Below are 26,043 nucleotides of genomic sequence, written 5' to 3'. Positions count from 1 at the left end.
AGGAGATTAATTTTGTGATTTTTTTTTTCCTTTTAAGTATAACATCTTAACATCCTTTGCCAAGAGGGAGCCTGTTTGTGAAGATAAAGATCCTTGCCTTTGGGGCTGTGTGTATGGTCCCCAGGCAGGGCTGTGCACAACTCCAAAGGGTGTTGTTCACATGGGTTGTGGTGTCAAAGGTACCCCTGGAGTCATGTAGCCTGATGGCTTCCCTCCATTAGACACCATGGTGCCATAACTTGGGGCAGAATGAGTCCATTCAAAAGCAAGTTGTGTCTGGGGCACCTGGGTGGTTCAGTCAGTTAAGTGTCCAACTCGATTTCGGCTCAGGTCACGACTGTACAGTTTGTGAGTTCAAGCTCCACATCAGGCTCTGTGCTGACACTGCACAGCCTGCCTGGGATTCTCTCTCTCTCTCTCTCTCTCTCTCTCTCTCTCTGCTCCTCCCCCACTTGCACTCTTTTTCAAAATAAATAAACTTAAAAAAAATTTTTTTTAAAGTGAACTGTGTCTGGTTATGTGTTTTGTCTGATTATCTGTGGGTAGTTTCCTGTTAGGAAAAGCAGAAGCTAGAGACAGAAGGATAAGAGGTACCTGTGGAGGCCTCAGCAGAGAGCACTGGTGTTCTATAGCCCCGGATCACCCCATAGATGGTGACTCTATAAGGGGTGTTGGCCTTGAGGCCCGGGACGTCCGCAGCCCGCAGGCTGCCGGGCACCGTGAGGTTCTGAGCTGCCTCCATCCTGTTGGCCTCCTGCACCTGAATGACAAAGTGCTCATAGGCCCGGTCAGCTGCGGTCCAGTTGAGTCTGAGGCCATCCCAGCCAACCTTGGTCACCGTGAGGTTTCCCAGTTCAGGGGCATGGTCTGAATAATGAAGAGATGGGTCAGTTAAGCCATTTCTCAAATCCCTCTCCTTCTGGGAACCCAGAAATGGCAAACCCATTGCCAATGCTGAAAGTCCTGCGGTGGGAGCTGGGGCAGGGCCGAGTGCCGCGTTTCTGCATCCCCGAGTGCTGCTGTTGCCATCAAAACATCACCAGAAAAATCAATGTAATACTTATTTTGCCTTGTGGCATATTTGGGTGTATCTTGTGGAAATGGTATATTCCTACTGACCAGTGTCCTGTGAATATAGAAAACTCTACATACCCAGATTAGGAGTGCTCTAGGCTTCAGTTTCCATTTTGGAAAGTGTCTCTCATTCTAAGGATGAGATCATAAGGAACAGCCTTCTGCTATTCTCAGGATTCTTGGTCTGAGCTGCTCAGCCTTCTGTATTTTGAGAAAATGTGCTCCTCTTAGATTCCCTTCCTTCTCATGCTTCCTCAATCTCCTCCGGAAGGTCTGTTTTACGGTCTCTGTGTTGGAATTTTTGTCCGTTTCTGAGGCTCAAATCAGTTCACATAAACTACTTCAGAAAGATCAGAGATAAATTAACCACAATTCAAGGAAGGCATACTGAGGAAGGCGAGGAGTCTTTGCAAAATCGTCCCTTACTGGATGGAAAGACTAAGGCCTGGGAGGAACAGAGCTTATTAAAGCTCAATTAAAATCAAAGGTGCCATCTTCATTCATCTCCTGAACACAAAAAGTACAATAACAATGCACCTGTCTGAATATGCCTTCAAGGTGATAATTTGCCCAGGGCTGAGCTTAAATGGGCTTTGCATGACCTAGGAAGAAAGGATTTCCTCTGGAAATGGATCTTGTAAACAACAGAGCAAGAACTGCCTTGAGCTCATTTAAAAGAACAAATTGTTTCTGTGTTTATGCCTCACATTGGCTGCTAGTTTCAAATGGACCCTATGTCCATTAAAGCACACTTCTAACCTGAAAATCCTAGCTCGAAATTTGATTGAAGGGGCGCCTAGGTGGCTCGGTTAAGCGTCCGACTTCGGCTCAGGTCATGATCTCATTGTCTGTGGGTTTGAGCCCTGCGTCAGGCTCTGTGCTGACAGCTCGCAGCCTGGAGCCTGCTTCGGATTCTGTGTGTCCCTCTCTCTCTGCCCCTCCCCTGCCTGTGCTCTGTCTCTCTCTTTCAAAAATAAAATAAACAGTAAAATTAAAAAAAAAAGAAATTGAAGATATCCTTTCTGAGGGATTTCTTTTCAAGAATCTATTTAATTCAGACTTTTCCAAGTTCTGGGGAAAGGTTCTTCCTAATGTTTTATATTGACAAAGCTTATCCTCCTTCAAATCTTGTTTGATCCAGAACAGGGGTCTGTAAACTATGATCTGAGGGTCAGATCTTGCCTGCTGTCTATTTTGGTAATGAACTGCTAACAATGGTTTTTATATTTTTTAATGATTGGGGGAAAAACCCAAAAAGAATATTTCATGACATATGGAAATACAAATGAAATTCAAATTTTGGTGTCATAAATAAAGTTTTGTTGGAACACAGCCATGCTTGTTCATTCATGTATTGTTGATGGCTGCTTTGTGCTACAAAGGCACTCTTGAATAGTTGTGACAGAAACCCTACGGCCTGAAAAGTCTAAAATATTTACTATCTGGGCCTTACAGGAAATGTTCACCATATCTGATATTGAACTACATCATACAGGCTCCTCATTTAACCCAAATTCATACCCTGAAGCTCACCCAGAACCTCGTAGCAGTTCTTAACCACAAAAACGTGATCTTGATGAGAAAGAGAGGACCTATAACTCAAAGTGATCTATCTGGTTTTGGAGAAAGAAAGGGAGAGTCACTCATCCCTAAGCCCACTGGCCCTTGGGAGGCCAGGAGCAGTGCTACACAGATAAAACAGTTGTCTCCATGGTCTTGGGATTTAAGCACAGCTAAAATCAGAAGTGCATCCTTTCCAAATATTCTAGCAGTCTTCATGCATAAAAAACAATCTAAGCAACACATTAAGGTTAAAGAAATTAATCCTATAGCCCATAAATGTCCCCTCTTACCCTACTTCCTTCTTTTTTCTCCTCCTTCTGTCAAAACTGCTTGTCAGGAACTTCGCTGACATTGACGATTTTCCCCTTTATGTGAATTAAATCACTGTCTTTCCTTCTCAGGTAACTGCTTTTTAAGTTGTCTCTCTAATTCTGACATAAAACTTTTTCTTTTCCCATGAAGACAATGTTAGGAATCAGGTTGCAGGGGGCGGGGAGGGGGCAGGTGAGGGGAGTTCCCTAACTGAGGCAGGCAGGAGGTGATTATGGTTTGTCTGTGAAAGCTTTTGCAGTAAAGACGGATGGAGAGAGCACAGGAGGGGATCCACAGTGGGGAATGTCTTTTTCTGAGAAGAACCATCTTCTTTGGATCGGCTTTTTTATATGCCACTGATACTATTATACAACGCCCCTTGCATCCTGCTTCATCTTTTCATACAGTTGACAGAGTAATTTTCACATAATGTCATGTTGCTCAGTAAATAGTAATAATCACGTGGATAATACTTCCACCAAAACGTTTGACTATTCTTCCACTTTTTTTTTTTTTTTTGGCTAAGCAAATCAAGAAAGAGTATCAGTTTATCTTTAGTGAGCAGTCTGTGAGTGTTTCCATGATGGGTGATATCCGTGCGCCCGCAATCTCTCATTAAATCAATGCTAGTCAGATAAGTAAAAGCTATAACTTTCGCTGAATAAACTTGATTGAGAAATTAAAGGGAGAGAGATAATAATTATGAAATTGGAGGGAAGAATATGAATAAAAATACATCAGACAATAGTTGAGGTGGGGACCAAAAGGCTTCACATAAATGCAGACTCTACATTTCAGCAACAAACGACACACTGGTGGGCTCACTGCCCCAGAAGCCCGGTGTTTCCGCTGTGGAGTTGCACGCTGGATTTCTTGGCATTTCTTTATGAAAAGGCTGTTGTCTTCTTCTTACAGCTGTGCACTGGCATCTACCCTCTGAACAATGTCAGTGGGCCTGGGAAATCAGAATTTCAAAATCCCAATTCTATGCTCATGGTGGGTTGACCAGCTGGCCTGAAGAAATTTCTGGCTGTGCTAACTTTAAACCTTTAGATGTGCCAACTTTAAATCTTCCACCATCTTGAAGACGGTAATTACCAAGTGCTGGCTGATTAGGAATTCACTTTTAGTGTTCATTAATGGGAGGCCGTGATTCTCCCACAGCGGGGGGATGGCCAAATTCAAGCCCAAGGACCCCAAAGGGTAGATTTAATTGCTTTGATCTCATCTTGAAAAGTCAAGATAATTAAAATTAAAAGCCTTGCCTGCCTGAAAACTTTTCAGTGACTCTTTATCACTGTCAAGAATGAAGCCAGAGCCCCTCAACACAATATTCACTGTCCCTTGTAGACAGTCTCTGATGATGTCTCCAACCCCATACCTAGCTGTTCTCCCCTCCATCATACAGCAGGACTGGATAGCTTATGTTTCACTAACGTGAAGTTGCTCATGCCTTTGAGTTTCTCACATGCTGTTCCTCCTGCTGGAAATGTCATTACCCCCTTCTGCACTTCCTTCTCCTTTTCCTTTTTGAGGACTCAGCCAAGTATCACATCTTCCAAAGAGCCTTCTCTGATACCCTTCCTCCCCTTTGCTTGGGTCTGGAATGGGTAGTTGTTTCTGCTCCCATAGCTTCCCACACTTCCCTCTCAAACAGACTAGCTCTATTCTTATAATTTGGGTTTGGGTTCTCTCTTTCACATTGCAACATGCATCGTTTCTTGAGGAGAGGGGTTGTGTCTTCCTGTTCTATATACCAGCATTGCCTGACCCATAGCAGTCAAGTAATACATATTTGTTGGATGGTTAAATATTTGAATAAATTTGGTTTGCTCCATGAAAAAATAAAAATGGCATCGCAGCAGAATGTTCTCTGTTACTTGCAGCTGTGACTATAAGCAAAATTCCACCTTTGTGCTTCCCAAACCCTGGAGAATTACTGGAGTATCATTGTTGAGTCTTACGCTGGTATGGAAAGATGCTTTATTGGCCTTGTGTTTTACATATTCTGTCTGCTTTGTCCTTTACTGCTTATGGCAAATTCATGGCTTCCACTTTAAGCAGGGCTCTTATTCTGAGATTAAGCAGAGTATATTCTGAGTTTATCAGAACATAAAGGTGGGGTTAGGCATGGGGGAGAGGCCTTGAACACACTAATTTTCTTCAACACTAACAGGGATAGTATCTTTCTCCTCCTCCCTTCCTTCCTTCCTCTCTCCCTCTCTCTCCCTTCCTTCCTTCCATCCTTCCTTCCTCCCTCTCTGTTTTTTTCTTTCTTTCTCTTTCTCCCCCTCCCTCCCTTCCCTTTCTCCCTCCTTTCTTTCCTTCCTTTTGTATCCAGAGTAAGCTTAATTGAAGACAACAGAATAGCTTCCCTTCCCTTAATCCTAAAGGTATAGCATTTGGGCTGTTATGCAAACGTGGAAGGAAAAGACCAAGAAGTTCAATGGAAACACTACCCCTCTGGAGTAGCTGGGGTCCCCGAATGCTCATGAAGCACACACAGTGTGCTTGGCTGTGCCTAAGGCAATGGGAATGCAGCACTGGATAAAAAGAAACAGAGTCTTTACATTCTGGTTGGTAGTAGGAGGCAGGTCATAGGCAAATAAATGAATTATTGAATAGTATCAGACCAGATCAGTGTCATGAGGAACTCTGGAGCAGCATGCAGGGCTAAATCAGGATGGGAACATGATTTCACACTGGTGGCCAGAGAAGTCTACTGAGATGACACTTGAGTTGAATAAAATGAGGGAGATGCCAATGAATAACTGGGAGAGGAGTGGCATTTAGGCAGCCGGTATAGCATGTACAAATGCCCTAAGGTAGGAGCAGGCTTGGTATACTCAAGGAACAGCGAGAAGGCCAGGGTGACCACAGTGAAATGCATAAGGGGACAAGTGGTGGGAGGGTCAGAGAAGTTGGAAGGGCCAAATTCCGTAGGGCCATGTGGGCTATGGTAGGGTCCTTGGATTGTATTTCAGGTGTGATGGGCAGTTAGCTTATGCATACTTTTAATTTGGTGCTGCATCAATTCCACAGCTAGAGCTCCAGAATTCTCTGTGGGAAAAATGCTTTAGGGGCAGCCAATTCCACATCTCCATAAAACCCACAGATAATGAATAGCACTTCAGACTGCTGCTCTTCAGAAATCTGTGATGCAGAACTGGGAGTTCCTTTCTTCTGAGGTTTGAACCTGAAGTCCTTTGACATTTTGGGACTCACAGCCACAGGGAACACTTGCCCAAGAGCGCCCACTGTATCTGTTTCTTTTTTCTTTCCATATGTATGTTTTTCCCATATGGACAAGGCCAAGTTCCTATACTTGTACTTACACATACTCCACAACCAAGACCTGTTGGTCTTTATGGGTCTGTGCAAGAGCTTCCCCCCATTTTAAGCCTTTCATGATGCCCAGGAGTCACTGTGTGCTTCTGCTGCACCCTCTGTACCCCCAACTCTAGAAAGTCGAGTGTTGTGTTGTTGTCTGTCAATCTGTTTATCAGCAAGTTCCTTGGAAGCACACATATGTCCTAACTGATCCAGTAGCCACAGAACTTAACTCATGGAGCTCAGTAGCAGTACATTATTGAGTGAGGAAATGTAGGAGACTTGAAAACATAGAATTCAGGAGAGGAAAGAAATGCCCACCTAACTTTTAAGAAAATTAAATTGTTCTATGGAGAAAGCCATAGGGAAAAATATTATGGAGATTGTGGAGGAAGAGCCAATAAAAGGAACTTTGCCCATTTTACTGAAATGAAGGACATCTTTAAATAGACAACATGATTTTTTGGAAACTGTATTAAGAATGCATGGCTGCGGAAATGAAACCACTGAGCCTTTGGGATGCCAAAACTGGGCTCTTAGTCAGAGACAAAGTAATTCAAGCCTGTGGTTCACTTAAAAGCTTTCATCTTCTTGAGCGGCTGAGGCCTGGGGCTTCCCCACTGGAGACAGGAGATAACCTAGCTCCAGCCAGGGGGTAAAATGATTGAGGGGAGATAGGAAACTCTTTGATATAGCATTTGTCAAACCCAAGGAAAGGCAAAAAGAGAGACGGGAGAGAGAAAGAGAGACAGAGAGAGAGAGAAGAAGGAGAAGGAGGAGGAGGAGGAGGAGGAGGAGGAGGAGGAGAAAAAGAAGAAAAGAGGAGAAAGAGAGGAAGAAGAAAAAAGAGAAAGAAATGCTTTCTCTCTTGTTTTTCTGATTCTCTTTTGTTTTGCTGTCTCTTGACACCTCATGACAAGTTCATGTTTACAAATCCGAAACATTCAAATCTCTACCATAGAATTATTTCTTTTGGATTCTATTTTGCTCTTCCCTTCTCTAGGATTAAATTGTCCCTCCAGAGCATCCTTAAGGATCATCACATAGCTGGGTGGGAAGCAGTACATGCACAGAGTCCATAGAATCGACCACCTGAGCTCACTTTAGACTCTCTGAGGAGGCTGATCTTTTTCTACCAAATAGCCTTTCACTCTCCAACAGTTTTATGTGGGCAGTGACATGCTGAGACAGAAGACTACCTTTCCTAGACTTGCTTATAGCTAGGAGCAGCCTATGAACTATGAGAAATCAACGGTGAGGTTTCCAGAGAGACTCATCTAGGAGGTACTACTCCCTTTTGGTTTTCGTTCTTCCTCCTCCATGCTGCCCAGAACACGGATGTGAAGGCTGTACTGCTAGAGCCAAGGACTAAGAATGGTGGAACAGAAACAGAGAAAAACCCAAGTCCCTGCTAACTTGGACCTGCTATGCCATACCTGAACCACCTAGGCTCAGATTTATCTTCTAAGAGAAGATATCAACTTCTGTTTTGCTTAAGTGACTGCTATTTGAGTTCTCTGTTACATGTAGGTGAAGGTATTCATTCACAAATGACAAAGACTCTTCAAGGCATATCCAAATTTGCCCATCATTACAACCCCTTTTCTGATTTTCGAGATTGAGTTGGAGTAATATCTCTTCCCTAAAACTTTCTCTGGCTGCCCCTGGTTCTCCCATTCACCCCCTTTCCTTGACTGCCTTCCATCCATCTAACATTCTAGTTGGTCTCCCTCACAGACAGGGAGCAGGAGCCCATAAGTGAAAATAACAATGCTAAGTATGTGACCCACTAGTCCCTCAAATATCAGCACAATACTGTGTATTCAGTGGGCTCTAGATAAATACTAATTAAATCAAGACTAAAGAATATTACTTTCAAGCCTTATAGAATTAACATTTCTGCCTATACCTCTTTGAAAAGTTTGGGGCCAAAATTATATGCACATATTTTTCATGTAGGAAGAATGGATGGTTTTTCTGATCGTTTTTTCAACTTAGCCACTGAGGAAGGGTGGCAGCAGGTACAAAGAACAGGATAACTGGGGTGGAAGGGACACTGGAGATCAGGATTTAGCAAACCAAGTTGGCTTCTTGACGACTAGGGGAAAAGAGAAAATGGGAAGGGCGCTGTGAAAGGCTGCTCAAAGGACCATATGCAAATTTTCAGGTAACCTTAGAGGGAAGCAAAAGACCTGGAATAAAAACATTAGTGGGAGGGGTGCCAGGCTGGCTCAGTCAGTGGAGCCTGCAACTCTTGATCTCAGGGTCGTGAGTTCAAGCCCCACATCGGGTGTAGAGATTACTAAAAACAATAATAATAATAAATACGTTTAAAAAACATTTAGTGAGAAATAACCGAGGAATTATTACCAATGTCATGGCCATCTTGAAAAAATAATGAAGTGCAAAGTAAGTTATCGTTAGGCTAAAGAGAGGGGGGACAAAAAAAAACCCAGAAACAATTTGAAAGAGTCTGTAAAATGCACCAAATTAATTTTAAAAAAAGAACCAAAGACAAACACCAACCCTGATGCTTTAAGTTCTCCTAGGAAGAAATATTTAGCAAGCACTAGTGATTTCCCAGCAGGAAGACTTTGCCGAATCAGCTGACAGGGGAAAGGTGGGAAGTGGCTCCTTCACAGTGTTATTTATGTCGAGGAGGCACGAGGAGAGACAGTTGTGCATTTTCTCACTTGGGTTTCCCTTATGGAGACAGGCCGACTTAGGGGCCTGCAAACCTCGGAATCAACAGAGGGTGTGGAGGGAGCTCAGAGGCCGACCTCACCTGTGGACGCCTTCACTCGCGCCGGCTTGCTCTTGTGCCTGCCCTTCTCGGCTGTGAGGAGGATGGTATAATCCTGCCCGGGTTCCAGGCCTCTCAGCACGTGGGAGGTGGCATCTCTCGGAAGCTGCACCTCCACCGGCTGCCCTGAGGGAAGGCTGTAGTTCAGGCGGTAGTGGTCAAACTTGGCCGAAGGCTTCCTCCAGAGCAGGGTCAGGTTGGTCTCCGTGGTTTCAGAAACCCGGAGGTCCCTGGGTGCATCCATGTCTGGGAGGAAAGCAGAGAGAGATGAACATTCCTCAGGCTGGGAGGCTGGGCTGCTTCTGGGGCTGGAGGGCAGCTCTGGGCTCTAATCCCCGCTCTGCATACAGGGGCTGGCTGGCTGTGGGTGACTTTCCCCTCTGAGCCTGGGTTTTCACTTTTGTCAACTGCCGCTGAACATTGCCTTGGCATTTTGGAAGATTAAGAAGAATACAGTGGTACATCCATACCATGAAGTACTACGCCATTAAAAGCATCTAAAAAGAACTAACTTTTAAATAACTTGAATGGACCTTGAGAGAATGACGCTGAGGGAAAAAGCCAATCTCTGGAGGCTGCATACTGGGTGAATCTTTATATGTAGCATTCTTGAAATAACATTACAGGGATGAAGGAAAGAACAGGGATTTGCCAAGGGTTAGGGAGAGGGAGAGAGAGGGAGGTGCCTGTGGCTACAAAAGAGGGGACAAAAGCGATCCTACTGATGGACTATTCTGTGTCTTAAAGACACCGGTGGATTAAAAAAGCTGCTGATGATAAAATTACGTACAACTAACTACACACACATACAAAAGTGAGTGCATGTAAAACTAGTGAAGTGTGCATAAAGTTGATAGCTTGCATCGATGTCAGTTTCCTGGTTGTGATACTATTCTAGGATTACGCAGCTTTAACCCTTGGGGATCTCTCTGTGATATTTCTCGCAATAGCATGTGAATTGACAATTAGCTCGAAATAAAAAGATAAAAAAGAGTATGTGTGCAAGTGCTTAGCATTGGCTCCTGCATAAAGAGGAAGCTCCATGAGGCACGATCTATGTTCTCTCTGTACACCAGACCCTTTTTCTTCATGGTGCCTGGGGGAAGTAAGGAGGAGGCTGATGGAGAAGTAGAGGGAAGAGTTTCCTTTCCTTTCTTGCTTTTTTTTTTTTTAATAAATTTTCCAGGAAAAAAAAGAAAGAAACTTGAGGAAAGAACCAATGGTTTCACATCATACCACTCCTTACCACCCTCATCCAGAGCCTGGAGCTTCAGGATGGAATGGATAAGAGCAAAGTCTGTCTGAAACCGTGTTCCTGCCACTTCTCATCTGTGGGACGAGGGTGCATAATAAAAGTCAGGTGTTTCCTAAGAGAAAACCCCCCAGATATGTTTGGATTGGTTCATGGTTTACCAAAAAAATGGAAATGATTACCAACTTAAAAAAGTTTGCAGGTTTCTTATAAACTCTGGTTCCAATTTCTCCTAAAAAATTCTTGTTCCCCTCAGTATCATTGAGATGTGGCGTGCTTATGTTACTTTGGAATTAGACATCGGGGCTGGATGATCCTAAGGGGCCTCTTTCTCCTCTGTGTGTCTACTGTTTCTTTCAAAGTAGGTTTTCTGTCGCCTGGGCCCTAGCGTGTCTGTATGCAGGAGCCGAGGGGTGGTGGGGATCCAGGGGCATCTCACCTGTGGCCGCATTGATGGTGGCCGGATCGCTCTCCTTGTCGGCCTTCACGGCAGACACTCCGATCCCATATTCAGTTCCCGGCCTCAGACCTAAGTGAGAAAGAATGTGCAGGTCGATATTATTCAGCCCCAAACTGGAAAGACTTTCAGAGGATCGGAAGAATGGCCCTGAGCTGCCTGTCGCTGGAGGCCGTGATTTCTCAGTGTCTGGTATGTTCTACAGACTGAGTCACTGAATTCCGAGTGAGAGAGGTAGCTGGGAACCGCAGCGTTTTCTCCTTGTGGAGGGCTGCAAAATGGGGACACGTGCCCCATGGGCCCGCTGGGTATGGGGTGCGCAGCTCACCTGTGAGCGTGGTTTTGGTTGTGGTTTGCTGGCTCCTTGGCACTTCCACCTCAGCATGGTCACCTCCGGAGATGGGCGCATACTTAATTCTGTAACTGTCAATGGCTGCCTTGCCATTCCTCCACTCCAGGGTGATGCTGCTGTCCGTCTGGGAGACGCGACGGAGATTCCTGGGAGCATCCAGGCCTGTGTGGAAGAGGAAAGGACATTTATATCACAAACACTAGGCACCAGGAGAGTGGGAGTCTGACAGTTCAAGCTGAAACATGAAAGGCACCTACCCTTGGAGAAAAACGACAGTATCTCCCCCACACCCACCTGTACTGCTGATGCACAGATGGAAACAAATACTGCATGTAGGGCACCTCTCCCCTTTACTGATGTGTGTGATACTCTAGTCATGCATGCGCTCCCCAGATTTTGTGCTTAAAAAAAATATAAACAGAAACTTACAAATAAGGTCTGTGAGTGTAAGTAAGAACTGGTTTGTTGTGCCCATCGCTGCACTTCTAGTAAGTCACAGGGAGCTCACTGAGCTCCGAAGAAAATATTTATTGAATCAGTGATTGATTGACATCTTGGAACTTTTAAAAGGCTGCCACAGGCTAGGAGGTTACAGGCCTCTGTCATTCATGCTTTCCATAAACTGTACTTTATTATGAAAATATTTATTTGAATTTTATTTAATCAGCTTTTGTCTGAGACTGTCAGACCAGCAGCATCTTCTATGTAAGCTTCTCTTTTTATTTTATTTTATTTTTTAAATTTATTTTTATTTTTTAAATTTTATTTTTAATGTTTATTTATTTTTGAGACAGAGAGACACAGAGCATGAATGGGGGAGGGTCAGAGAGAGAGGGAGACACAGAATCTGAAGCAGGCTCCAGACTCTGAGCTGTCAGCACAGAGTCCGACGCGGGGCTCGAACTCACAGACCATGAGATCATGACCTGAGCCGAAGTTGGATGCTTAACCGACTGAGCCACCCAGGCGCCCCTATGTATGCTTTTTATTTTTATTTTTGGAAGGTTATTTGGGTATAGTTTTTTTTTTTCTTTGAAATACTACTCTCTAGGAGCACCTGGGTGGCTCAGTCGGTTAAGCGTCCGACTTCAGCTCAGGTCATGATCTCACAGTCTGTGAGTTCAAGCCCCATGTTGGGCTCTGTGCTGACAGCTCAGAGCCTGGAGCCTGCTTCTGATTCTGTGTCTCCCTCTCTCTCTGTCCTTCCCCCACTTGTGCTCTGTCTCTCTCGCTCTCTCAAAAAAAAAAAAAAAACATTAAAAATATATATTACTCTCTACAATATTTTAGAATAAACACTTAAAGGAATGAAGTTTCCCTTTCCATTGTCCTACTGTGAAAGGAGCCTGGAAGGCACCCTAGCATGGAGTGAGAGAGGAGTCACAATCCCTTCCTGGCTGTTCACAGGCGAGGGCCCGTTACCTGTCGTGAAGGTCTCTTTGGCAGGGTTGCTGGACATGTCGCCCCTGCGGGAGATGAGGGACACCTCATACTCGGTGTCTGGCTTCAGGTTCCCGATGGAATACTGGTTCTCATCATGTGTGAGATCGATGGTGGTGCGGTCGCCGGGCACGTCTTTGATTCCGTAGGAGAGCTCGATGCCATCAATTTCGGCCAGGGGCTTGAACCAAGTGATCAGAGCAGTGGTGTCTGTGACATCTTTCACCTCTATCTGGCCCGGGGCATCCAAGCCTGTTACAGGCAGACAACGGAGTGGTTTCAGAGACTGGGGCCAGGGCTAGGGGCTGAGCAGAGAGGGGCTTGCAGCCATCCAGATCCACTCCTGAACAGGTAGGTATATACTGACCTTCTGACCTTTTTTTTGTCTTTCTGAGTCTCAATTTCTTATTTGACATGCTATAAATAGGGATGATGCCAGCTACCTTGAAGGATTTATTGGGGTTTTTTTCGCACATTAAAGGAGATAATGCTCACAAAGCATCTAGCACAGAGCCTGGAGCATGGCAGTTACATGATAAATGGTCGTAGCCCTGTTGTTATTATCAGTACGGTTCTCTTAAGTTGAAGAAACATGCTTAGGGCCTATTTCATTGGAAAACAAACAAACAAACAAACAAACATTGATTTAGTTTCTCTGGCTTTTTAATTAGGCAAAACTGCCTGGATGGTTGATGACTTCTCCATTAGAATTATGGAGCCAAAAAGTGAGGCAACCCCTAGCTTGGCCAGGTATGGAGAGTCATTTGTGATGAAACACTCCACACAGAAAGTCACAGCCATCCCAAGCCGCGCCATCTTTGTGCCTTTGTCTCAGCTCTCCTCCCACCCCACCCACTCTGGTGTTATTGTGTTGTGCTGTGTGTGTTGTGTTGTTGTGTGGTGACAGCAGGCGTGACATGCTATTTATTTCTTACCTCCTGGCCTCTGCCCTTGCTTTTCCTTTGTATCTTCTTCCTGAGATTGCCCTTCCCCCTCCAAAAAAATCTCCCATTCAGCCTTCAAAACCTCACTGATATGTCCCTTCCTAACGAGGGCCCTGTTTGACCCTGTTGTAATCAGGTAAACACATTTACCCTTCCCAACGCGTATAAAGTTTTAGTTACATAAGATGGACAAGTCCTAGAGATGTGCTGGACAACACAGTGCCTACAGGTGACAACATAGCATCGGACACTTCACAACTCATGGAGAAGGTAGACCACATTCTAAGTGCTCTTGCCACGATTAAAAATACGAGTGCCTTAATGCACTTTTTTCACTGTTGTGTACCACATTTCTCTACAGTTTATTCAAACTGTGTTATTCAATTTAGATAGGGCCTAAATTCATTCATTTAGAGAGTGGGTCCTTGAACCCTTTTAATACCCAGCATAGCAGCAGACTTTGTCGTTTATGTCTTCATTCTTTTTTTTTTCTCACGATATAAACAATTTTAATGCACACGTTAAGACAGACCAGGCATTCGGTAAATGCCTAAAATTAAGATATTAGGGCATTTAGTTAGAGTTTATTTCTTCAATTTAAAAATAGCTAAGTTTGTGTTTTCAGCATTGGTTGAGGAAACAATATCAAATGAAAGGAACTTTAGTTTTATATAGGAATGAGAAGGAGGAATAAGTCATAGCTGATTGTGAGAAACCTGTACGGTCCATTGTTTGAATTCAAAGTGTTGATCCATCAGTCTCAGCTTACAGACGATGAACCCGTAGAACGCACAATGAAAATGAAGCTACAATTCCACCATGAAGCTGCCTGTCCCGTGTGCTTACAGGTGCCAGCAAGCACCCACACCACACCTGCTATGGTCCTTAGCAGCCCTTTCATAAGAAGGCCAGATCAAGTCAAGCTCACTGATCACCCCCCAAATCCGGGACCCTTGAACAGAGGACACTAGCTCTTACTACAATGCCAAGCACAGTGCCTATCATGTATGTCCTCACTCTCATGACAACCCCATAAGGACACTGTAAACCCATTTTCCCGATGGTAGGGTCATTAAAGAAGCAGACTTGCACAAGGTGACAGTGAGCCGTGGAGCTGGAATTCACACTCGGGTGTGTGTGGGTCCAAAGCCCGTGCTCTTTCTCCTTTAAATGTGAACGCCTCTCAAGAGCATCCAGATGCCAAAAATGGTTGTCATACAGCCTTATACAGATACCAGAGGGAAGGAGCCAAAAATACTTTGTCACCCAAACTTTAAGGTCCTTTAAGCCTGGATAAAGTTCGGGTATTAGCAAAATGAACACATAAACGTCTGCCTCTCAGTGTTGATATTTATGTGATTAAGGAACTTCAGGCATTGGGATGTTTGCCCTGCTTAGAAGAATAAAGCAGCCGATCCCCAGAATTAAATTAAAAAGAAAGGGGCAGACAAAAGAAAAAATTTTGTAGTTTCCCTACAAAAGAAAGTAAGATTTGCTTGATTTCTTCTATGCCTTGGTGGTGATCTAATGATTTTTTTCCTGTTGATACCTGCTTTCTACCTACCACAGAGGGATGGTGTCAGCATGATGGAAAACACTTGCTTACAGAGGAGACAGTCTAGGAGTTGGCTCAGAGCTAGGCAGAATGTGCAAATATTTAAATGCAAGATGTTCTTTCTTGCCATTAGTCAACAGATTTAACTTTTCCAACAATCTCTTGCCAAAAAGAATCAATTCCTGAAACAGTTGGCACATATGGTATCTTGAAGATAAAAAGGTTTTCTCAAATGGCAGTGCAACATCATTTTATTTGTTTATTTATTGATGTTTAACAAATTTGCTTCTCGGTAAAACAGCTCCAAATTCAGATTGATTTTCCCCTCACCAAATGATCTACTAGTGCCAAATTCTATTCTATCCCCAAGAAGCTCTGACATGTTTATTACTGAGTGACATTTAATTTCTGTTCCTATTGGAGACATGGGGTCAGCATTCTACATAAACCAGAGGCTAGTCAGTGCTAGTGGTAAGGGGATTGAAGTTACAAAACTAGACCCTGCTTACAGCTCTGCCCCTGATATTGTTAACCATGTGGTGTTTGTTAAATTGATTTAGATTCTCTAAGCCTCAGTTTCTACTAATAACAATGATATTTGCCCTACCTCTCTCACAAGACTGGTATATAGATTAGGTGATGTGGTATGGTCTTACCTATCTTGTACCTGTGCCCCCTTTGAAATGTCACTGTGAGCCTCCTCTCATCAAGAGACGCATCTATTTCCTCACCCCTGAAATCTGGACTGGCCTTGAGATTTGCTGTGACAGAGTGATATGGTGCCACTTTTCAGCCAGTCCAGCTGCCGGGGGGAGCAGGCCCAGGCTGGCAGACTGAGGCTGAGACACCAGGTGAAGCAGAAAGGCACCATCCTGGTTAAGACCACCGAAGGCCTACCAGCCCCCAGCCCACACAGATGTGTACGTGAGCCCGCTCAAGGACAGAATTGCTCAGCTGAGACCAACCCCAAATCATCCCTGTGCAGAATCATTGTTTTAAACCGCTAAGTTTGGGGTTTGTTTTTTATAGAGCAAAATCTAGCTCATGCAGATGTTGTGTAAGGGGAAATGGTATCAACCAGAGGCGCTATGGGGTACAATCAGCTTTGTCACGGTGTCAGTGCTATTAAAGGTGATACTCACGGGTAGTGGTTACCCTCTTCAGGCCTGGGCCCCGGGTATTGTTTTTCACGATGTGCAGAGAGATCTCATACTCTTGCCCAGGAGCTAGGCCAGTTTGCCTGTATGTGGTCTCTGGTCTCCTCAGGCTTTTGGTGATCTCTCCCTCATCTTCTTTATTCTGAAAGATAGGAACACCTTAATAAGAACTAAAGGAAGGGGATGACTGGGTGGCTCAGTCGGTTGAGCAGCTGACTTCGGCTCAGGTCATGATCTCACAGTTCATGTGTTCAAGCCCCATGTTGGGCTCTGGGCTGACAGCTCGGCTCAGAGCCTGGAGCCTGCTTTGGATTCTGTGACTCCCTCTATCTCTGCCTCTCCCCTGCTTGCACTCTGTTTCTCTCTTTCAAAAATAAATACACATTAAAAAAAAAAAAAGAACTAAAGAAGGTGCCAGCCTCTTCTTTCATGTGATTTACTCCTCTGAATCCCTTCCTTCACTAAGCATCACTCACTAGGCATCAGATCAGCTTGGCGGGTGCTGAGGACACAGACATGATAAGGACATTTCTCAAGTTTGTTTCTCCCTCTTGTAAACCAATCTGCTCACTCCTCTGACACTCAAGTCAAGTGACAGAATGTGAGAGCCAAAGCAGTTGTAGAGCCACAAACTCAATCCTTCCTTTGATAGACCGGGAAGCCAGCATCACAGAAGTTGCGTGACTGTCCCATAGTCACGCAGTTAGTTAGTAGCAGAGCCTGGGCTTGGACTCAGGAACCCACTTTCCTGCCTCATATGTGCTTTTAGGCCCAGAGAGAAGGGATACTCAATCTCAGATATGCCTGGGGACATTTGGAGACAGAGGTCATTTCTTCTCTTCCTTGCCTCTGAGTAGAGATTTGCCAGACCATGAGGCACAAAGGGAACCTAAAGATGGCTTAGCATCTATCTGAGCTCACAGCCCTAAGAGCTATGTTTACTGACTTCTTAAAATAACTGAAAATATATATGCAAACATGCAGGGGCTAAGCACAGCCCTGACCCCCACCAGCAGCTAAGGAAATAAAGTTGATATAAAAGTATGTAGAGCCCTTGGACCATCTTTCAGATCCCTGAGGTCACATATGCCCACTCCTCTGGGTGCCTTACCATATTCCGGAAGATGATCTCCCACGTCTCAAAAGCGATGTCCAGAGGATCCCACTCCACCTCCACAGATGTCTCCTTGATGGACTTGAACTTGAGGCCTTCAGGTGCAGGCAAGTCTGTCAGGAAGACCAGAGAGAAGGATTCTGCATGTGTGTGTGGAGAGTGACACAGCGGTGATTCCCCTAAACCCCACTGGCGGATGCCTCACTCCGTTAGGGCTGGAGTGTATTTCTGACTGCTTCAGGGATACTGTCTACTGATGAGGCAGTGTGAAAATTAACATTGGGACCCACCATATGATTAAACACTGGCAATTTTGTATGGTTAAACCTGTTATGTAGAAGGGTTTGGAATCAGACAGAATGGACTCAAATCTAAGCTCCACCATTACCAGCTTTGTGTGCGTGAGCGAGTTGTACCCAGAGCTGCAAGCCTTAGCTTCTCCACTCAGGAGGGGGAGGTAAGTATGCCTGTTTCTTTTGGGGAACTAAGTGAGGACTGAGTGATATACTGCATCATGTAGACTGCTGGGCATGCCTCCTGGCACATGGCCCACATTTAATACGTGGCAGCCAATGTTATTGCTAAGCAAAGAAAAAGATCAATTTCTAGACACAACTTGCTTTTAAGGTATGAAGGTAATTATACTGATATTGGATTCTTAAAAGAATAACTTGAACTCTGTAAAGTTTCCACTTTGTAAAAACATATAGGGACGGTGAGCTCCATAGGAAGGCTGTAGTAGAACAGAATGGTTAAGAGTATCAACCTGCAACCAGACTTCCAGGGTTTAAATCCTCACCATTTATGATTTGGGATGAGATGCTTAACCATTCAGTCTCAGTTTCCTCATCTGTAAAATGGGTTAATACTTGCCCCTATCTTATAGAGTTATTATGAGTCAAGTGAATTAGTATATGAGGGGTTTCTTTAAAAAAAATATTCAATGGGTTTAGCTGGATCCCAAGGTCTTAATTGGTGTAATTCTGACAGGACAGCTATACAGCTATGGGGGCAAAGGCGGAGCAGGGACTCATGGGGGTGGTGGTTATGCACTGGGCAAACAGAGGGCGGTAGAGGCTGTCAGGGGGTTGGGGGTGGGTTCTGCTCACTCACAAGTGGCCACCCTGGCACTGACGGGAATGCTCTTCTTGTTTTCCAGGATGGCGAACACGCGGATAAAGTACTCCACACCAGGCTCCAACTCCCGGATGGTGGCGGATGTCTGGTCCCCGGGCACGCGGAACTGCATTTCCAGGCCATCCTCGTGGGTGGGTGTGTACACGACGAGGTACTCGGTGACCCGCATCTCATTGTCCCAAGCCAGGTTCACGGTCTCTTCTGTCACTTCTGTCACAACGAGGTCTTTGGGAGGGGACACTGGCAGGAATAAGAAAGGACAGCTTGGGTCGGGTTTTGTCAGTAAGGTACTCTGTGAATTCTCTCTAGGTTTGTTTCCCTTGACTTGTCCCTCCACGGCCAGTCACAGAGGCCTAAAATCCAGCTTCCGTTTTCTAAAATGAAAAAGGTCATCAAGGACCCCCTGCTGTGATCCAACCTTAAAACCTTTGGTGGCCTTCAGGCTAAAGTTCTGGGCCTGCAACATGGCCTTCTGGTTTCTTTGAGACCCAGCCCCTCTGAATTCTCTGTTCTCTGGATATTAGTTCAGATTCAGGCCATCTGCATGGGAACGTGCAGCCTGAGCTTGGCTCCCGGCTCTGAACTTGAGGTCACACGCTGTTAGTGCTGGAAGGCTATCTGGGACTCATTTGGTCCAATTCTTTCATTTTCTAGATGTGAGTGAGGCAGAAGAACTGCCCCAACTTTGTGTATCTCATCACATTTGAGGCTTACACCTTCTCCTTGCCAGCCTGCTGTTCTTTTCAACCAGGCTTCCCTGCCTTGGGCACATTAAACACATTTATTTATTCCTATCAATAATACCTTTAATCAGAGCAGAAATTCTCTATTACAACAGGTATGGTATGGGTGTGTGAGAGGGGTGCAAAGACCCCCCCCCCTCACTGAACATGAGCATTATCATTCTTGGTTGTATTTTCACTCACTGTTTATTGAGCACTTACTGTATACTGTGCCTTATGCTGTCAGGATAGTGTTCCTTTAAGGAGCTCATAATCCTTGGGATTAAAGACTGTTATGAAAAAAAAAATGATTTAAGAGATGGGCCTGCCTCATAAGTGATTAGCACTCACTCTCTAGCTGAGTGTGCAGTTAAAACAGTTTGTTTAATGTAATCTCACTGTCCATTCAATTGAGCTGAGTCTTTGCTTCCATCCAAATAGAGGGCTTTAGTTTATTTCTGGTTCAGTGTCAGTGGGGAGTAAGAGAGAAGGCTCATATTTAGCAAAGAAGCTGTTAAAATCATTTTGTCTACCTCACCATGGGCACTGGGCGTTAAACTTGGGGTAGACGAGTCAGGTAAACCAAACAGCTCTACCGTGTATGAGCTAGGTGTCCTTGGGACAATTCTATGACCTCCCTGAGCTTCTGAGCCTTCAAATAGATAGCCCCGTGACAGGTGACTAACCAGGGCCTCTGTAAAGGTGCGCGTGTGTGCGCGCGTGCGCGCATGCGCACGCACGCGTGTGTAATACACAGGTGGCTCTCCAAAGCGCATCCGCCACAGGCTCCCTCACAGCCAAGGCCGCACTGGCTCACTACGGACTCACCCTCCGAGCAGTCCTCCCCGGCATGGCCCTCGCTGCAGATGCAGTGGCCCTCCACGCACTGCCCCCAGCCACTGCAGTCGTTGGGGCAGGAGCGACGCCCACAGTCCGGGCCCTCGAAGCCCTCCTGGCAGACGCACTGACCGTCCTCGCAGCGGCCCCGGCCGTGACAGTCTCCGGGACACCTCCGCTCCTTGCAGGCTGTGCCCATGAAGCCTTCACGGCACACGCACTGCCCGTTCACGCAGCGGCCTTGGCCGTGGCAGTCGCCCGGGCATGCGAGCTCCGCGCAGTCGGGGCCCGTGAAGCCGTGCTCGCACTCGCACCGCCCGTCCACACAGCGGCCCCGGTTGCTACAGTCCCCGGGGCACCGCAGGTCGCGGCAGTCTTCGCCCGTGTAGCCGTCATCACAGACGCACATGCCGTTCACGCAGCGGCCGTGCCGGTGGCAGTCGTTGGGGCAGCTCATCTCGCTGCAGTCATAGCCCTGGAAGCCCTGCTCGCACACGCACTTGCCCTGCACGCAGCGGCCCCGGCTGTGACAGTCGTTGGGGCACCGCAGCTGGCCGCAGTCCTCCCCTGTGTGGCCCTCGTCGCACACGCACTGCCCGTTGACGCAGCGGCCGTGGCCGCTACAGCCGTTGGGACACCTGAGCTCGCCGCAGTCCGCGCCCGTGAAACCGTCGTCACACTCACACCGCCCGTCGACGCAGCGGCCGCGGTTGTGACAGTCGGCGGGACACCTCTTCTCGCTGCAGTCGGCCCCGGCGAAGCCCGGCTCGCACACGCACTGGCCCTGCTCGCACCGGCCCCGGCCCGAGCAGGCGTTCGGGCAGCTGAGCTGGCCGCAGTCCTCGCCCGTGAAGCCCTGCTCGCAGTAGCAGGTCCCGTTGACACAGCGGCCCCGGTCGAAGCAGTCGTTGGGGCAGATGAGCTCGCTGCAGTCCTCACCCGTGAAGCCCTCGTCGCAGACGCACTCGTTCTCCACGCACCTGCCGCGGTCGTAGCAGTTGTTGAGGCACAGGGGCTCGTTGCAGTCGTGGCCCGCAAAGCCATCCCGGCACACGCACCGGCCGTCCACGCACCTGCCGTGCTCCTCGCTGCACGGCACCGGGCACACCTCCTGGCTGCAGTCGGCCCCCGTGTAGCCTTCAAAACACACGCAGACCCCACTCACGCACTTGCCCTGGTCGTTGCAGTCACTGGGACAGGCCAGCTGGCTGCAGTCCTCCCCAGTGAAGCCCTCGTCGCAGACGCACTGCCCGTCAAGGCACTGGCCCCGCAGGTGACAGTTGCCTGGGCATTCAGGCTCAGAGCAGTTGGGGCCTTTCCAGCCGGATTCACAAACACAGCCGCATCCTTCCGTGCTGAAGTTCCCGTGGCCACTGCAGAAGGGCCTGGTGTCCAGGCGGCCTACAAGAAGAGAAGAGGCAGGCCGCTGATTGTAAGCAGCTGGTTTCCAGGTCACCACCCGTCAAACCCAGCTGCAAATTCAGCCAGAAGAGGGTGGCACCCTCAGGCTCCAACTGGCTTGAAAACTAGTTGCTTAGTGTGTGAAATCAGAGGGGACTGGCATCCAATTAGAGTAGGCACGAATTCGTAACCTGTACTCTCTGAAATTGTACACTCACGTGCAAGATTGTATGTTAATGTGTGTATCTGTGTGTGTGTGTGTGTGTGTGTGTGTGTGTGTGTGTGTGTGTGTTCCCCCCACCTCCCTGGGGGAGGATCTATAGTTTTTATTGAATTTTTACGTATTCCCAGGACCCCAGTGATTACAAACCACTGCCTTGTGGAACAGGTTATGCTGGGCCATGTTATTTTCCCCGCACCTAGCCAAGGTCAAGCACATAAGAGAACAATAGTTTCCCGCAAGAAATATTTGTTGAACTGAACTCTGAATTCTGATTCTGGCTCAATAGCTGTGCCGCATTTGGAAAGACACTTAGATGCTCTGAAGATCAGTTTCTTCATCGGTCAGGTGGTACCAAGAGCCCACTTCCCTCGGGTTTATCACGGTTAAGTGAGGACATTATGAACCTGTTGTTGTTCTCATTGTGATTTTCTCCTGCAGAGATTTTGGGTTGACTCAAGTTGGTATGTGGGTTTACGCTCTACAGCAGGGAGCAAGGCAATTAATAAAATGGTTGGAAAGGTAAGAATTAAATATATGTTTTCATGTATGGTAGCCACTAGACACATGTGGGTATTAATTGCACTGTGGCTAGTCTGAATTGAGAGTTGCTAAGGGAGTTAAATACATATAGGATTGCAAAGACTAAGCTTAATGAAGGGAATATAAAATATCCTTTTTTTGTATTAATAATTTTGTATCGATTCCAGGCTGAAAAGTGGATAATTTGGCTACACTGAGTTAAATAAAACAGTTGATTGAAATTACTTTTACCTGTTCCTTTTTCATATCATTAGTGTGACTACTGAAGAGTTAAGAATACATATCTGGCTCATGTTATATTTCTACTGGACAGCACCATACTGAATAATTATTTCAACCCAGTCTTTGGCATTAACCCTGTTGTGTAACTCCCATTTGTATTTTCCAGGGAATCGGTAGATATTGAATATACAGTAATTTGTGTATAAAGAAAACTTTTTTTTTTTTTTTTTTTTTTGCCTTGGAAACCTAGAGCCTGCCCTATAGTACTCTCCACTTATGGTGATCAGGCCTACTCTTTTTAAAAAAATGTTTTATTCATTAAAAAAAATATAACTGTTAAACATACATATTGAAATATGTCTAAGGTTGCTAATTGCCAAATAAATAGAAATTAAAATAACGAAGTACCATTTAATCCTTATATTACTTTCCTTCCAAATTTTAATAAATACATATGCATTGTAAAATAAATAAATAAATAAATAAATAAAAAGTTTTATTTACTTAATTTGAGTGAGTGAGTGGGAGAGAGAGAGAGAGAGAGAGAGAGAATGAGTGGTAGAGGGGCAGAGAGAAAGAAAATCCCAAGCAGGATTCACGTTGCCAGCGCAGAGCCCAACACGGGGCTCAAACCCATGAACTGTGAGATCATGACCTGAGCCAAAATCAAGAGTCAGACACTTAACTGATTGAGCCACCCAGGCACCTCAATTAGGACTACTCTTGAAATACCTTATCAAAGTGCTTTCTGGTAACTTTTTCTGAGTGGCAGCAATAAAGAGGTTCAGCTCTGATTTGAAGCTACTTAAAGTCCCGGTGCTCTGTGCTCTGTCAGCTCTAGGGAGTAGAGATGAACACAATTTGCAAGTGGCAAAATTCCTGACAAAGGGAATGCCCTGGAGACAGGGTATCATGGGGGGAGTGGGAGTTCTGGAGACCACAGGCACACTCAGAGCTCCTCTCTCTTATTACTCTTGGTGCCCTTTTTGTGCCAGTTGGTTAACTTCTTTGAATCTCAGTTGTCAGATCTGTAGAATGGGAGTATTAAACCATACTCCAGAGGGTTGTTGGGAGGGTTCAATGAGATAATGAGTTACAGTGCCTGATACATAAAGGGGCTCAATGCATATTGTGATCGTCATTGGAGTTGCCATTATACTGGAAGATTATTTTCCAATTCCCAGATTTAGCACCACCATAAACAGAACTGTGTCTTTGTAAAAACACCAGGGTGTGGGATATCATGGCTCAAGTCCTACCTCAGCCACTGGTGGCAGGACCTTGAGGAATCCCATCCTCCTTCTGGACCTTAGTTTCCATGCCTGTACAAGGAGGTGATGGGGCCATATCAGCACCTTTCAGGGAGTGATCTTGGGCCAGAAACTTCATAAATATGCTCATAGGTTTTGAGGTAGAGAGTGTGTAGATCCTGTGGTCAAATAAGTGTTAGAAACTAGCCATTAAAATGGAACAAGATTTTTCCAAGCAAGACTTCTCAGAAGCTTAGAAACTCCTCTGAGAAACATTGTCATCAAGACTCTCCAAGAGCAGAACAGAGATGGTTACATTCTCCACATTTATTTGACCACAAAATCTCTTTTCAATGAACACTTTGTGAGGCTAGTTCCCACAGGGAACCCCTTTGGAAACAACTGATGGATCTGGCCACGCCCATCATTTCTCCCATCCGGACAGTGAGGCGCTGGGCATACCTTCAGCAGGCTGGAGACAGCAGCCTGCTCCCATGGTGCACTGCTCCCGCAGGGAAGACACCATATTCTCCAGCTCCTCCAGTCTGCTCAGAAGCTCCTTGACATCAGGAGCCGCGGCACAGCCACAGGCCCGCCGGGGGATATTGATGCGGTGTGTGAAGACGATCTGATTTTCCCCGTCTACTGTGTGCTCCTGGAAGCTTTCACTGGGCTCTGATGGTGGTGGGGCCAGGTCTTTCTCCCCACTAGCGGATTCCAGATCCACTGAGCACTGGGAACCTACTGGCAGCTTGATGTTGTAGACATGGTTAAACACCACTGGCTGGTGTTCCTCGGGCAGAGTGACATTCACCCCACTCTGTCGCTTGTGCCGGATGACCTTCTTGAGGACCCCCCCTTCAGTAGTGAGGGTAAGCAAAGCTAAGAAGATGCCCGCCAACATCACCATGGCCCCCATGGTGGAGGTGGGTTTGGCTGGGTGTTTCTGTGTTCTTGGATCTTAGGGGTGTCTCACTCTCAGGCAGAAGTGGGGATGTGGAAGCACAGAGGAGAATCCAGATCAGTTTGTTCCTGGTCTTCTTGGAGGAATTCTCTTCTACAATAAGGGAAAACAACAAGTGTGTTAGTTCTATTACTGATTGAATCTATTGAATATCATCATTCCAAGTGAATTTTGATTTTCTATCTCCTGTGTTTGAGTTCTCCCGATATTCCTTCAGTATTCACTGTAGTGCTGATACAAACTGGTCTCTAACAGAATATTGCAGGGGTGCCTGGATGGCTCAGTCACTTAAACATCCAACTTTGGCTCAGGTCATGATCTCATGGTTTGTGAGTTAAAGCCCCGTATGGGGCTCTGTGCTGACAGCTCTGGGCCCGAGAGGGATTCTGTGTCTCCCTCTCTCTCTCTGCCCCTCCCTGCTTGCTCTCTCTCTCTCTCTCTCTCTCTCAAAAACAAACGTTAAATTTTTTTTATAAAAATAAAAGAATATTGCAACCTTGAAGGCATGATTCACTGACTTTTCAGCTTCTGGAAATATAGGGAGACAGCAGAGAATAGACATTAGGACAAAACTTTGGAATATTATAGACCAGATCTGGGTTTTGATCTCAGCTCTAGCTCTGTGCCTCTGGGTAAGTCATGTAACTTTTCTTTGTCCTATGTTACTTTCTATACAGTAAATGGCTAAACTGAGGGTTAAAGTAATGATATCAGTAAAAATATTAAGTAGAAATATTTCATGGATTTACGGATCCCTTCAATATTTACTAGAGCAGCCCACTGAGTCCTTGTATTGATATGAAGGTCATCATCCCAGTAGATGTTCAGTAATTCCTGTCTCTTATTATTGATCCTCCAATCTGCATTGAGCAGCATCCACTGGTTCTCTCTGCTCTGGGAGGCAGAAGTTCAAACGATGAATGCCAGAAGGCAAGGTGAGTTTCAATTACAGCCTAGCTTCTTACTAGTTATGCGGCTGTAGGAATAGTATACTCTACCTCTTTTGAGCCTGTTTCTCTTTTCCTTGATTTATTTCTAAAGACTTAAAAAGTCAGGTTTTTTCGTGTGAAGAATCTGACACAATGTTTCTAAACCAGTTGTTCAAACCATGATCAAGGGCAAGAGATGGCTCAGAAAGAATGCCCACCAGCCTCTAATGTTTTATCCAGTCTACAAGTACTTGTACTAGTCTTACTGAGTGTTATAGACTAAATCTTGTCCTCGTCTCCCCTCAAATTCATATATTGAAGCCCTAACCACCCATAAGACTATATTTGGTGATGGGGCTTTAGCGAGGTAATTAAGTTTAAATGAGGTCATCAGGGTGGGTCCCTACTCTGCTGGTGCTCTTGTCCTTATAAGAAAAGGAAGAGACACCAGATGACAGATCTCTC

At 45.7% G+C, this 26,043-nt stretch overlaps 1 protein-coding gene across 9 annotated transcripts in view; it reads right to left on the bottom strand.

The window, feature by feature from the left end:
- The window catches only part of TNC (tenascin C), a 121,287-nt gene that overhangs the window by 41,715 nt on the left and 53,529 nt on the right, over window positions 1-26,043 (bottom strand). For all 9 annotated transcript variants that reach the window (XM_053204719.1, XM_027034931.2, XM_027034934.2 and 6 more), the window contains exons 2-11: window positions 24,148-24,742; window positions 20,041-21,450; window positions 18,467-18,730; window positions 17,351-17,466; window positions 16,225-16,381; window positions 12,566-12,835; window positions 11,120-11,305; window positions 10,774-10,863; window positions 9,065-9,328; window positions 595-867 (exon numbers count right to left, since the gene is read on the bottom strand). In XM_053204719.1, the coding sequence (XP_053060694.1) occupies window positions 595-867; window positions 9,065-9,328; window positions 10,774-10,863; window positions 11,120-11,305; window positions 12,566-12,835; window positions 16,225-16,381; window positions 17,351-17,466; window positions 18,467-18,730; window positions 20,041-21,450; window positions 24,148-24,604 (3,487 nt within the window). In that variant the 5' untranslated portion in view covers window positions 24,605-24,742. The remainder of the gene's footprint in view (window positions 1-594; window positions 868-9,064; window positions 9,329-10,773; window positions 10,864-11,119; window positions 11,306-12,565; window positions 12,836-16,224; window positions 16,382-17,350; window positions 17,467-18,466; window positions 18,731-20,040; window positions 21,451-24,147; window positions 24,743-26,043) is intronic.

This window comes from Acinonyx jubatus, chromosome D4 (genome assembly GCF_027475565.1).
Source record: "Acinonyx jubatus isolate Ajub_Pintada_27869175 chromosome D4, VMU_Ajub_asm_v1.0, whole genome shotgun sequence".
In the NCBI taxonomy this organism is placed as follows: domain Eukaryota; kingdom Metazoa; phylum Chordata; class Mammalia; order Carnivora; family Felidae; genus Acinonyx; species Acinonyx jubatus.
This window is presented reverse-complemented; position numbering and strand designations above follow the sequence as displayed.